General features: G+C 28.9%; 1 protein-coding gene across 1 annotated transcript in view; it reads right to left on the bottom strand.

The window, feature by feature from the left end:
• The window catches only part of Gmap (Golgi microtubule-associated protein), a 62,005-nt gene that overhangs the window by 45,758 nt on the left and 399 nt on the right, over positions 1 to 15,848 (bottom strand). Inside the window, exon 2 of the mRNA XM_065507981.1 lies at positions 12,563 to 12,679. Within this exon, the coding sequence (XP_065364053.1) occupies positions 12,563 to 12,679 (117 nt within the window). The remainder of the gene's footprint in view (positions 1 to 12,562; positions 12,680 to 15,848) is intronic.

Here is a 15,848-nt window from a genome sequence, read left to right as displayed (position 1 = left end):
TTCTAATTGTATAACTGAAACTTGTAATTAAGGAGTGAGATCGAAAAATTCTTAACACACGTTTTTCATTACATTTTTTAACCCAAGTATTATTTGAATTTTTTTTTGATCAAGTTACCTTTGAAAAACATGTCAGTTATTATGTGTAATGTCAATTATATTAATTTTTTTGTTAATCTGATTAAAATGAGTGACCAGAAAAAAGTGCGTACTGAAATTATTAAATATTTTCAACAAAACCCAACTTGGTCTTACAAAAAGTTGGCCAAGCATACAAAGGTCTGCCGTCAAACTGTTTCCAATGTTATTAAACAGTACCGGGAGAACTTGTCAGTTGATAGAAAACCTGGTTCAGGTAGAAGGAATGGTCCACATGATGTTTCTAAAGCCAAAAAAATAGAACGCATTTTCAAAAGAGCTCCCAACACATCCGGTAGGAAAGCAGCCCGGTTAGCTCAGTGCTCGGACTATTTGGTACGAAAAGTTAAAGCTAATGCAGGTTTAAAAACATACAAGGCTCAAAAAGTTCCTGACAGGAACGCTACTAAAAATTTAGAGGCCAAAAACAGAGCACGGAAATTGAAGTCAAGTTTTATAAAAAAATATTCTTGCTGCATAATGGATGACGAAACGTATGTTCTGGCAGATTTTTCGCAACTTCCAGGTCAAAAATTTTATGTTGCTGATGCTCGAGGGAATGTTGAAGAAAAGTTTAGGACCCAAAAGCAGACAAAATTTCCCAGAAAGTTCTTGGTATGGCAAGCAATATGCAGTTGCGGCAAAAGAAGCCACTCATTTGTTACAACGGGCTCTATAAATACCGAAATTTACATCAAGGAATGTTTACAAAAAAGGCTGCTTCCATTCATAAGACTTCATAATGTGTCCACTTATTTTTGGCCTGACTTGGCATCCTGTCACTATGGCAAACAAGCCCTTGAGTGGTACAAGAACAATAATGTGGTATTTGTACCAAGAGAGGCAAATCCTCCAAACTGCCCGGAGCTAAGGCCAGTGGAGAGATATTGGGCTCTTGTTAAAAGAGAATTGAAGAGTACAAAAAAGGTGTCCAAAAGTGTGGTAGATTTTAAACGGAGATGGACTACATGTTCGAGCAAAGTGACAGAAAGCACTATAAAAACGTTAATGGAAGGGTTTCCGAAAAAGGTTCAAAATTTCATCACTAGTGATTAAAACTATAAAAATAATTTTTTTTGTAAATTGTAATAATAATTTCAATCAAATAAAAAAAAAATTAAAGCTGTAAGTTTAGTGGTTTCTTTTTTATAAACATATATGTATGTTAAGAATTTTTCGATCTCACTCCTTATATTTCTAATTGTATATCAGAATTTTTTATTTGTAGTTCACAATTTTCCAAATATATTCCAGAATTTTCTAATTTCAGAAATGTCTAATTGTTTTAAGAAAATTCTAATAGAAATACTCGTACAAATGGATATTTCTGAAATTCAAATAGAAAATTATGAAATACAAATGCAAGCTTCTAAAATACAATTATAAAAAAATCTGAATTATAAAAGACATTTCTGAAATACAATTGGAAATTATGTAAATGGTGATTCAAAAAGAACTTATACACAATATTCCAGCCAATACTTATCCTTGGTACAAAAAATTATTATTTTTTTAATCACGTTAGCTTTTAAAAATATGTCAGACTGTTATTTCGGTCAAAATGGTCACCAAAAAATACTCCAAACATTATCATAAATATTTTAAATGCCATTAAACAGTATAAGGAAGACTTTAACAAGGAAACCTGGATCAGTAAGTAAAAAAGGTCTAACAATTATTGAATTCAAATAACTCTTTCGAAGATCACCGAACACTTCTATCAAAAAAGCACCTCGTAAAGTCAAATACTCTGATTCTTTTGAGCGCAGAGTAAAAGCTAATGCTGGGTTAAAGTCATATAAAGTTCAGAAAGTTCCAAATCGCAATGCGGCAAAGAACTTAGAAGCAAAAGCCAACAAATTGAAGTAACACGGGATGCAAATTCACCCAACTGTCCAGAACTTTGGGACAACTATAAAATCTTTAATGGTAGGATATCGGAAAAAAGTGGATGAATTTATAAATTCATTTGCCAATACCTCAATGTTTAAAGAATTTGTACAATATTTGAATAAATTTACGTATTTTTGTGCATTTTTATATTGAACGGTTTAAGTTTTATTGCTCACTCATTAGTAGATAGACAAAATTAAAATTTATATTCATAAAGGAATTATTGAGATGCATAACATTACAAATTCTAAAGATACATATTTATATTTTGAGAAAATAATGACAATAATAATTAGCAGTTTAAATTTGTTGATAGAAATTCTGAATTGAAAAAGTTCTCTTTCGAAATGAAGTCTTTATTTTTGCCAGAATTTACTTAGTCGAACTGCTTAAATCTTTTAATAAAAGTCCTTTATAAGAATTTAAAAAACACTGGCCCAATATTGGATAACCACAACTGCTGTATAGGAACCCTAACTGCGGTACTTGGCAAAGTCCCTGTTGACTTTTTTCTAACACATTTATGATGATAACAATTGTCAGTGCCATTTTTAAACTTGTCATTTTTGCGCTCTCTATTTATATAATTGTCATTCAGTTAAACTGATATTTGAACAATTGCAAATGTCAAGTTTCCAAATGGATTTTTGTTTTACTAATTGGCAGTTTCAGATAAAGCGCTTGTCATAAAATTTAATTCAATTTTCAAACTATTTTGCTTGAAAGTGAAGAAATTTTAAATTTTAAAAAAATAGTCTTAGGATAAACATTGAAGTATACAAATTCGAGCGATTTTCTTTTCAAAACGAAGTAAAAATCATCACCCCTGAACTAATTAAAGAACTAGTTCTAGAATACATATACTACGTTTATATGCACGACTTATTCGCAAATAAATATATTGAAAGTAGAAAAATTTGCCGTATAAACAGTGAATTAAATTTTTATTTGCAAATAGCCAACTTACGAAAACAATTCCTGATTAACGACACTATTTGCAAATAAGAATTTAAACATTGCCATATTTTTAAACGTTTTTAGTTTTTCTTCCGTTTTTTAAATATTTCATTGCGTTTTTGCATTAATTGGATTGCAAGACAAACAATAAATTTAATTCTTTCATTTTTGCATTTAAAAAAATAAGAATTTTCCGTAACCAAAGTGACATATAACAGAGAATTAGTTAATTACAAATTATTTTTATTTGCGAATAGGCTACGTATAAACGTAGTAATATATAGCCAGTACTAGTTCTAGTTTATTATCATTTGCAAAACAAGTTCCAGGGAAGTATATACGATGAATATGTCAAAGTTACTTTCACTAAGGGTAGTTATCTTGTTGAGATGTAAAGGCTTGCGTGTAATAATTCTCGTGGCCCATACTGACGGAAATAATTTTAGCTCGAGCTGTTTGAACTTCTTTCAAAACTATGATCTATAAAACTAGTCTAGAACCAAAGGTTCGAACGAATTATAGAATTAATTCAATTTTCAAACTTAAATTAAATAAATTCTCTCAACAACTGCATTAAAGATTTTAGCATGAATTAATTCGTTGTATTAATTCCTTGTTAAATCATTCAAGTTTTCTTTTATTCAAATCCATTACAAAAAAAAATTAATGATTACATTTTTCTTCAATTCAAATCTATAACAAAAAGGCTTTAGACATTTTGTTTTTCAATTATTTTAGACCCCTTAAATAATGCTAAATTAAATTGAATTATTCAAAAATTTTAATTCACTAAAAACATTAAAAATTAATTTAACCTCTTCAAATAAAATTGAAACACAATATTATTTTTTCAAATCAAAAAAAAAATACTACTAACATTAAGCACAATTTGAAACTAATGCAAATAATAAATACAGTTGTTACGGTCTGTAGGGTAATCAAAGTACATATGAATATTAAATTTCAAAGTAAAACTAATTTTTTTGTAACTATTGACTTAATACATATATTTCTATTAGATGTCCATTCAAACGCAAATTACCTTAACTAATAATCATTTAGTTAAAAAAAGAAAATATTCTTTTGAGCACAAAGAAAAGCAACAATATGTATTTTGTTAAAAGATAAAACAACAACTTAACTTACCTTATGGTAATTTCTTTTTGTATTTGTAATAATTAGTTTTTCTTATCTGTATTACAACGATGTGTAACTTCCGCCAACAAATAAACAGCTTTAAACCAATATTTAAATTTGAATTTAGATAAATAAATTTCCCTTCAACAAGTGTTTAAAATGCTTAACACGTTTCTTTAAAAAAAAAATACACACACTGTATACAACATTTTTTAAAAATTCAGGTCAAAATTAAATGTAAAAACAGCAATTAATACAGAAAAAAAACTTTTTAAATTGCAAACCAATTTATGTAACACTTTTATGCGGGTTGGTTATGACAGAGTTCTATATATACAAATGAATATAATCTAACGAATGATCCCACTTATATACCCAAGCCCCAAAATGTACAATAGAGAAATGTTGGTATACATTTCTAATATCCCCCACCCACCCTTAGTTTCAGACCAGGTGATAGATAGATAGATATTGTGGCAACACAATATGGACTAAATAGATAGATAGGTGGATGGAATGGGTTAGATAAGATCAATCAATATCATCAAATACACACGCTCACTCATATAAATTGAGGGAGATAAAACTCCTGTTGAAAAGGAGGACATGATTTGCATTTCGAACTAATGAAAATGTTACAACGACAGCGGAGGCAACAGCAACAATCAAATGTGATAAACAAAATATAGACATTAATTAGGGTGGTTTTTTGAAGATAATAATGTGCTTTTTATCAGCATTATTTTAGATAAAAACAAATATGTATGTAGTACGAAATGGGGACGCATGTGGCTTAAAATAAGCAAAACTGAAATGTATTTATGTAGATGTTATATAAAACTTTTGGAAGAAAACTTTAAAAAAAAAATTATATATCATTCATTCCACAGTATATCACCCAAAAATTTACCTTGAGTATTCAGATTTTGTTAATTTTTGTCCCATATTTTTTTTAAATTTTCTTATTTTTCTAGAAACTCGAAATTTTATTCTCTTATTTCGATTTTTATTTGTTCATATCTTGTAAAGCTGGGATTTGATTTTTTGGATTCAGGAACCATTTGAAAAGTTATTATGACGTCTTGAAATTTTGCTGTTTAAAAGTAATATATTCATTTAAAAGTGTATTCATTAATATGTGAAATGTTTGGTAAACAACGCAATAAAAATCATTCTGGGACAAGAAGGACAACTATTTTTAAAAACAGTTTGCAAAAAAAGTCCACCAGTTTTCTCTTACAAAAAAAATATTTTAGTTTATAATTTGTTGGTTTGTACAACTTCAATTCTTTTTTAACAAGAGCCCAATATCTCTCCACTGACCTTAGCTCCAGGCAGTTTGGAGGATTTGACTCTCTTGGTACTTGTACCACTCAAGTCCTTGCTTACCATAGTGACAGTATGCCAAATCAGGCCAAAAATAAATGGACACATGAATGGAAGCATCCTCTTTTGTAAACATTCCCTGATGTAAATTTCTGTATTTATAGAGCCCTTTGTAACAAATGTTTGGCTTCTTTTGCCAAAATGGGACAATTTTCTGCTTTTGGGTCCTAAACTATTCTACAGCATTCCCTTGAACATCAGCAAAATAAAACAAGTAAGAAAATATGGTCGGTCAAGCCCGACCATATAATACCCTACACTAAGTAAAAGTGCAAACCAAATTTTTCTTTTAAAATTTCAATAATTTATATTTTTGAGTGATTTTCGGAAGTGGGCCTTATATGGGGGCTATGGCCAATTATGGACCGATCACCATGAAATTAGGTCGTGTGATTTAAGTCTATATTAAAGTTAACTATGTTGAATTTTGTGTGTATACCAACATTTTTAAGCGATTTATGCACGTTAAAGTGATTTTCGGAAGCGGGTCTATATGGGAGCTATGACTAATTATGGACCGATCGTAACAAAATTTGGTGACATGAATTTTGTGTATATAAAACTTATGTGGAGCGGAATTTGTGGAGATACATATATAAATTAAACATTTATAACCGATAAAGTCTAATTTCGGGAGGACATTTGTATGGGGGCTATGTGAAATAATGAACCGATTTCAGTCAGTTTCAATAGACTTGGTCCTCGAGCCGAAAAAATAATATGTACCAAATTTCATCGAAATATCTTCAAAATTGCGACCTGTACTCTGCGCACAAGGTTTACATGGACAGCCAGCCAGCCGACCAGACCGACGGACAGACATCGTTTAATCGACTCAGAAAGTTATTCTAAGTCGATCGGTTATACTTTGGGCGTTACAAACATCTGCACAAACGCATAATAACCTCCGCAGCTTCCGGGGAACATACGCTTTGCCCTTCAATTATGCAGCAGGTATATTTTTTTATAAAATTTGACTTCAAAAGAGTACGGAATCTTTATTTGGCCTCTACATTTTTTAGCAGAGTTCCAGTCAGGAACTTTTTTAGCCTTGTATGTTTTTGAACCTGCATTGGCTTTAAATTTTCGTACCAAATAGTCCAAGTACTGAGCTAACCAGACTGCTTTCCTACCGGATGTTGGCTTTAGAAACATCATTTGGACCAATCCTTCTACCTGAACCAGGGTTTCTTTCAACGGACAAGTTCTCCCGATACTGTTTAATAATATTGGAATCAGTTTGACGGCAGACCTTTGATTGTTTGGCCAACTTTTTGTAGGACCAAGTTGGGCTTTGCTGAAAATATTTACTAATTTTCTCGTCACTCATTTTAATCAGATTAACAACAAATGAACATAATTGACATTAAACACAATAACTAACATACTTTTCAAAGGTAACTGATCAAACAATATTGAATATTGATAAATCAATAGTTTCGCAATTAATTAAAAAGTGTAAGTCAACTGGAACAATAGAGGAACACCATTCCGGTGTTCACCCTAAGAAAATATCACCTCGATCAGATCGGAAAATCTTCCGTTTAATTAAAAAAAACCTTTATTTCTTCCAAAGATGTTGTGATTGATCTTAATCTCAAAATTAGTTCCAGCACTGTGAGAAAACAATCATTGGGAAATAACTTGAGAAGCTTCATGCCATCTAAGAAACCCATACTGACAAAGAGACATTTAACAAGTAAGACAGCTATATTCGGCTGTGCCGAATCTTATATACCCTTCAGCAAATTATACTTTAAAATAAATTTTTTTAAATATTTTTAGGTAAACAAAATTTAATTTTTTTTTTTTTTTTGAATTTGTTTTTTAATTTTTTTTAAAAAATTTTTTTTCCAAATTTTTTAAATTTTATTGAAAAAAAATGTATGACAAAAAAATTTTTTGATGAAAAAAAATTCGGGTTAAAAAATATTTTTCCCGATTTTGACCCATTGTAGGTCCAACTTACTATAGCCTTATCTACATCGTTGCAATGGACTTTGAAATATCTATCATAAGATATCCATATTGTCTATATTAATGACTTAGTAATCCAGATATACAGTGGTGGCCACCAATTTAAGAAAAATACTTGAAGTTTTTTCATCAACTGAATTTTAAGTGCGATAGAGCCAAAATAAAAGGACCTCTAAGGGTATGAAATTTATTATTAATGTTTCTAGTTTCTGAACAAAGATATGTGGAAATACGTTGACCCACCTCAGCGAACATCCGCTGTTAATAACATGATATGACCGAAACTAATGGAACTAAAAATACGAAATTTGGTTCGAATATTTTATAATAATAAAATTATAATGATATAAATGTGAGAAAATATGTTTATTTAAAAAAAAAAAATTTTGGTCAAGTTGTAGAAAAATTTTATGTGTTCATGGTGAATATGTATGAATTGACACAGTCGAATAAAACGCACTTGTGTGTTAAAACAGTCCTCATGCATACATATTTGTGGAAATATTTGAAAAAATAATTGACAATCACGTGGAATTTAGCAAACAATTTTTGTCTTAAATTCCTGGCCACCACTGTAGGTCAAAAATAGGTAAAAAATCGAGGTTGTCCCCGTTTTTTGCTCATATCTCCGTTATTTATGGACCGACGGACATGGCATAATCGACTCCGCTATCTATAAGGATCCAGAATACACATCTGCTCAAAATAATAGATACACCTAATTGGAAAAAATTTAAATGGCGGTAACATTGAAAATTTCCTCGCAAGCGTTAAGAATACATCATATTATTAAAATTTCTATCTGGCAATGTCATGTCAGTCAAAAATCTGGCAACTATTTGCTTTCATGTTGATTTTTAAAAACGAATCTATTTGAATTACAAAAAATTATTTGCTCATAAAAATAGATACACATCAGTAATTTGTAATTTGTTTATATACAATTTTTTTTTTTGTGCAATTTTTTGTTCCTATTTACGTGAAACAGTAAGTATAATTTAAATTTTAGCAACAATTTTATAAAAAATAGGACTCTTTTGAAGAAAATGGGACGAAATCATCATTGTACCGAAGATGAGAAAAAAATTGTTCAAACGATGAGAAATCAAGGAAAATCATTACGGGAAATAGCAAAGAGCATAGGAAGATCTTTACATTTTGTCCAAAATGCTTTATCTAAAAAACAAAAAAGAGAAACTCGCGGTAGACCAAAGAAAACCAGTCCAGAAACAGATAGGCGGATCGTCCTTATGGTTAAAAAAGACCCTTTCATATCATCGAAAGCTATTTCTGCGGAGCTATGTAACGAAATCAGTCCATAAACAGTTCGTCGTCGTCTTTTACAAGCTAAATTGCCGGGAAGAATTGCCAGAAAAGTGCCACTAATGCGCCAAAAAAATATCAAGACAAGATTAGAATTTGCTAAAGAGTACTTACAATGGTCCGGGTGTGAAGGCGAAAAAAAATGGAGAAATATTTTATGGAGCGACGAAACAAAAATAAATTTGTTTGGAAACGACTGCCAAAGAAATGTACGCCGACCAAAAGGAAAAGAAAATTCCACGTTAAATTTACAAAAAAGACGGTAAAACATGGCGGGGGAAACATAATGGTTTGGGGTTGCTTTTCATGGAATGGTGTTGGTCCGATATTCCGAATAGAAGATACCATGAATGCTAGTGGGTATAGAGACATATTGGAAAACGTAATGCTTCCATATGCATCGGAAAATATGCCATTAATATGGACATTCCAGCAGGACAACGACCCAAAACATAGTTCAAGATTAGTTAAAAACTGGTTCTTGGAGAATAACGTACCTGTTTTAAGCTGGCCCAGCCAATCCCCTGATTTAAACCCAATAGAAAACTTGTGGAGTGAATTAAAGATAAGGCTTTCGAAGGAAGTTTTCAAAAATAAAGACGATTTATGGGAGAAAACGCAAAAAATATGGTACGAGATTCCATTGGAGAAGTGTCAGAACTTGATATCCAGTATGCCCAGAAGAGTGGAGAAAGTTTTACAAAACAAAGGTGGATATACTGGATACTAGCTTTACTTTAATAATAAACTAATTTTTTTAAGATAAAATTTATTAGCTTTTGTTTAATAAGAATTTTTAAAAATGTATCTATTATTATGAGCACCAAATTTTTCGAAATTTAAGAAATTTAATTTACTTTATAATATTTATTATTAATTATGAAATATTTTGTTTTTGTTTTTTACTCTCCTTTTAACTATAAATAAAAATCGACTGAATTTTTTTTATAATTTTACAATATACCATTATTTTTTTTCGTTTTTAAAAAATAAATTTTGGTGTATCTATTATTTTGAGCAGATGTATATATACACTTTATAGGGTCGGAAATGAAAAATGTGGAAATCACGAAGGTGAAGGATATAAAAAGGTGATTTGCCTAAATTATTGCAACGTATTCGTTCATTTTCATTACTTTATGAATTTTTAAGTTGGATTTTGAAAGGCTTTGACGTAATTAGACTGTGGAAAAATTGAAAACAGATTTATTTAGCGACGAGTCTAAATTTAACATGTTAAATTCAGATCGAGTAAGCCACGCTCGTATACCGAAGGGAAAGCTATTACATACACTTTATATATTGTAAAGTCACAATAAAGCATGGGAATGGAAATGTAATGGTGTGGACTTGCTTTCCTGAGATTGGAGTTGGTCCTATTGTTGAAATACAAACAAAAATGGATCGTTTTGATAACAGGAACACTTTAGCCAACCACATGCCTCAATATGCCGAATGTGAAATGCCACTTCGATCGGCTTTTTAGCATGTAATGACCAGCTCAATCTCCAGACTTCAATCCAATAGAGAACCATTTCGGCATTTTAAAGCACAGGATCGAAACTCGTCGTTTTAGAAATAAGCCGAAGCTGATGAATTGCTTAAAATCACATTACTAACAAATCTTATAGAATCTATGCCAAAAGGATGTGCGGATGTCATAAGAAAGGAAGGGTACCATAGGCAGCACTGAAAGTTGCTTAAGTTTCGAACATTGAGTTAATTTTATTTTGGTTTTATTATTGCTTTCCATAAAATGGAATTCTTATTATTAGAATGTAGGTATATTATACAATATAAATTAAATGTCTTATATTTAATAAAACAATTTAAGAATAATACATACGACTTTACAAGCGGAATGGTGGTGTGTATGAAAACTCAAATAACTTGTTGACAAATCCGGGTAAACAGTTTTTCACTGTTTTAAAATATGAACACAGATTTGAATTGTTTGAGACATACATATGTATGTGGATGACATAAAATGTTCACAAGAGTGAAAAGGGAAATTCGTACTTTCTACGATGGAGCGGAAAAACTATGTAGTTCTACCTATAAAATAATTTTAATAATTTGACTGATTTACGATAAATTTTAATTAAATATGTTGGATCATTTTCAAAATTTGTATAACATAATATAGATGTTTTCACAATTAACAAATCCTTAATAGCTATATAATAATACCATTAATTAATCAATTCAAAATATTCGAGTTAAACACTGCAAAAATACAATAAAATATAAATCAGTAACATTAAATCGTTATCGTTTTCATTAAACTAATTAACATCTAACATTATGACATATTCTTGGCAGTACAGTTGGATACAAAATACATTTTCGAACGGATAACCTTTCGATAAAGTTTAATTTAATAAAATGTGCTATTCTCTGAATTAAACGACCATATTTTATGACAGGTAAAATGTGAGTTTGTAAAAACAAAATGGTATAAATATAGGATTTTTATTTTGTACGAGTGTGCAATAAAATAAATAAAAATAATAAAATAAAATGAACAAACAAACAGAAAATGGTTAATGATAAAAAATTATATTGTTAAAATAAAAGCGAAAAACAAATAGAAGAACCGAACAAAATTAAAAATAACTGACACAGACAAGAAACAAACTCGTATGTGCATAATTTCGAGGAACTGATTAGGCCTACATCGAAAAAAAAAACATACAAATTCACATAATATGCTTTTCAAAGTCAGAAGTTCTAAAGAATTAATTGCTTAGTTGAAATTTATTTAAATTCATTTGTCTTGAAATAGTAAAAATGTTATCAAAATTGTAATTCGAATTTATTGAGCTTGAGGTTAGATTTACATAGTTTTTAATTTGTTATTTATTTCCGATATTTCGCTACTCCATACAACATATAACTTAGCATAATGTGCTTTTCAAATTAATAAAATTATGGGTTATGTAATGAAATCTCTTCAAAATAGCAAAATAATTCTCTGACTATTCTAAAGTATTCAAATTGAGCTAAAGTATAAGTTTAATAAAGTTCAATCTAAAAAGAATTTATTCCATAAATACAATACTAAATATCCAAAATTAGTTTCCAACTAAATATATGTTTATCTAACAGGTAAATAATGCTACTTTCATGCCACAAAGTATGTATATAGTGCGGTGCAATGAATAATATAAGTATGCAACATAAGTGTATTACACTCAATATGTATGAATATTGTTATCTTTTGATAACAGAAGATTATCTCCAAAGTATAAGTTTGATAAAGTTCAATCTAAAAAGAATTTATTCCATAAATACAATACTAAATTTCCAAAATTAATTTCCAGCTAAATATATGTTTATCTAACAGGTAAATAATGCGACTTTCATGCCACAAAGTATGTATATAGTACGGTGCAATGAATAATATAAGTATGCAACATAAGTGTATTACACTCAATATGTATGAATATTGTTATCTTTTGATAACAGAAGATTATCTCCAAACTAAATTTTAATGCAAACAAACAATACTGGCAAACATACACACGTTATCAAAGTGTAAATATTCATTTTGGAAAATTCTTTAGTCAAATTTACGTGTAACCACATTTCAGTTAAACTCTCAAACTGATTCCGAAAATAAAAAATCACCTACCAACACTCATACTTATAGCGTATGTAATATAATTCAGTTCGATTTAATTTTATCAATCTTTTTTTAAAATATTTTGTTCATATTCTTCAAATAAAAACAAGAAGAAAATAAACTTACCGTTTTTGAAGTACGTCCACTATTGGCGCCTCCACTTGCTGTATTGCCACTGCTACCTCCACCTGTATCACTTATTTGATTTTGTAATGTTTCAATTTGTTTGCGAAGTGCTAGAATCTGCAAAAAGAAAGAAATAAATAAATAATAATCATAAGTATGTATTAAAATAATAAGTGTGTCTTTTTTAACATTTTAATATTAATATTTCCCTTTTTATTTTTGTATGTTTTACATATTCATTTCGATCTTAAATAGAACATTAGTAAATTGTTTTCACGATGTTTATTTCTTAGCATCAGCCCAAAAATCATCTATTACAAAAATGTATTCCAATTTATGATAGTTTATAGAATTAAAATCAAAATATCTACACCATTTCCAATTGTGTTTCAAAAGTTTCTAATTTAAGAAATTTCTAATTATATTTCAGAAAATTCCAATTAAATTTCATAAATTTCAAATTATATTTCAGAAATTTTCAATTGAACTTCTGAATTTTCCAAATGTATTTAAGAATTATCAAATTGTTTTTCAGAAATTTCCAATTGTATTTCAGAAATTTCCATTTGTATTTAAAAATTTTCCAATTTCCAAAATTTCTATTTGTATTTCAGAAAATTCCATTGGTATTGCTATTAGAACCTTCTGAAATACAATTGGAAAATTCTGAAATACAATTGGTAAATTCTTGAATACATTTGGAAAAATCTGAAATACAATTGGAAATTTCTGATATACAATTAGAAATATCTGAAATATAAATGGAAAATTCTGAAATTCAATTAGAAAATTCTGAATTATAATTGGAAAATTCTGAAATATAATTGGAAATTTCTGAAATTCAATTGGAATTTTCTCAAATATAATTAGAAATTTCTGAAATACAATAAGAAATTTCTGAAACACAATTGGAAATGGTGTAGTCTTCAATATTACATGCATTCTAAAAATGTTAATCGCGATATACACGATTTTTAGAAAAGATGAAATATTTTTAGGAGTACAGTTACAATGGAAATTATACCAAATACTCAATAATTAGTAAAAATCCAAAAAAAATCTTAAGAAATTTTTAATTTTTTAGAATACAAATTTTATTATTCTATCAAATATTTAAGGGTATTCATTTCAAAGCCGTAACCGAACTAAAAAAGGGACTTAATATAAACAGGGACTTAGTACAAACAGATCGCAAATGTCTCAGAGACATATCGAAATATCAAAATTGGCCAGTCCAAAAGTGGAAGAAAATTTTATGGACAGATGAGAGTAAATTTGTCATGTTTGGTGGAGAAGGTTCTCGCTTTTACGTCAGACGTCCTCAAAACCCCAATACAATCCAAAATATACAACAAAAACCATTAAACATCAAGGGTTTTTTTGGGTGTAGTGCTATTTTTTTTATCGCAGCTGTATGTTTTAATAATTATATTTTTGCTGTACCAAACCAAAATGTCAATTTTGTTATTTTGTATTTTTTAAATTTTGTGTAACTTTTTTCTTTTTTGTTTTTTGAAAAATCAAAACTCAAATTAATTGATTAATCATAGTTTTGATTAATCAAAAATATTGATTAATCTGTATATTGATTAATCAGAAAGTTTGATTATGCGATTAATCACACATCCCTAATTAATACACATAAAAAACTATCACTTGGCGCAAAATTTAGAATTTAAGGTTCTAAAAGTTGTTTTTTGGTAAAGCATAAGTTTTTCCTTGTTTTTTACTTTTGATAAAAAAATATTTTTTTTAAATTTATTGTTTATTCGGATTATGACCAATTTTTTAAGAATTTTTTTTCTGGCATATCTATAACCTTAGAATTTAATTTTTGCGAAACATTTGCCAATAACTAATCCATTTTTGGTTCATCCGCAAGTTGTTTGAGGGCTTCAGATTGATTTCAACTTTCTTACCTATAAAGATCCAATATACTTTATATTGACGCAAATTTATATTTTAGAAACTTTCTATAATGTGAACTTTCGCAACAACCATATGTAATATGTATGTTTTTGTTGTGATTACGTGAAAGTTCGCATCTTCGAAGGGATCAAAAAACGGTGACTTGAATGACCTTAATATTAATAACTAATATATACAACTTCCTAATTTTTCTCTCACATGTGTCCAATGCACATAGGTCTGGCGAGCCACTTTTTTTGGCCAAAACTAAGATATTCACTTATATTTGAGTTTAATTCACTAAAATAAATTTCCAATATCTAAGTGTTTAGCTTCCTTCGAAAGCTTCATTTAAACTGAATTAATTATGAAGTTAATTAATAACAGAATTTATTCAAACTTTGAATGATTAAATTTTTGTTGATTAAAATCTACTACAAAAGTAGGGCCTTTGTTCTACTATTGTTTTCTGGAATAATTCGCACCGGTCAATCTTGGCATTGAAGATTATTCACCTTTATTTCTAGATCGTGCAGTTTTCCATATGTTTTTTTAAATGTTCATTCGAAAAACCCCAAATAAATAATAATAATAAGCGGTCTGTTATTGCCTAGATATAAACGAGAAACTGTAATTTTTTTAAAAAAAAATATAAAGTTCTAACTTGTTTTCAGTTTTCAATTCCCGGGAATCCCGATTAAAACTCCCGGGAATCGGGTAGTTAAAAATTGGCAAATTTTCCGGGATAAAACCCTACACATGACATATATTTAAATTTTAATACAAGCTAAATTAAGCCATTATTTTCTTTTAGAGTATATATTGGAATTTAGTCTGTAAATAAATTACAGCTTATTTTAACTCAAACCTCAAATAAATATTACAGAAAATATTTCATTTTAAACCAAAATTATGGCAACATTAGGTAATAATTGTGTTGGTTGGTCAAAAACCACAACTCTTTACAATTAATAAAAATGTAAACTAACCGCATCAAAAAAGAAGTACATGCTGGTAAAAATACTGCTAATCACATTTAAAGAATTTTTCTTAAGTATACATATGGATGAATGTGTCAACTTGTAAGGATGCAATAAATATGTATCATAATTGTGGCATTACTTAGTGACCTTGGTTGTAATGATAAAATAAATGGTGGGGGCAAGATCCTACTTACAAATTACACGCATATAACAATAAAAAAAATGCATAAAACTATATCAAATATTGTAAATAATATTGGTATTAACATATTTGTTTAAGGCCGGATAAATGTTGTACAATCGACTTAAAGATGAGTTGTGGTATATTTTTGGTGTAGGAAATTTTACTTTCTACCATACTTTCTTTCAAATACTACTATAAAATAAATAATTTT

Source organism: Calliphora vicina, chromosome 4 (genome assembly GCF_958450345.1).
Source record: "Calliphora vicina chromosome 4, idCalVici1.1, whole genome shotgun sequence".
Classification (NCBI taxonomy): Eukaryota; Metazoa; Arthropoda; class Insecta; order Diptera; family Calliphoridae; genus Calliphora; species Calliphora vicina.
Note: the sequence above shows the minus strand (reverse complement) of the source record. Positions and strands in the feature narration are given on the sequence as shown.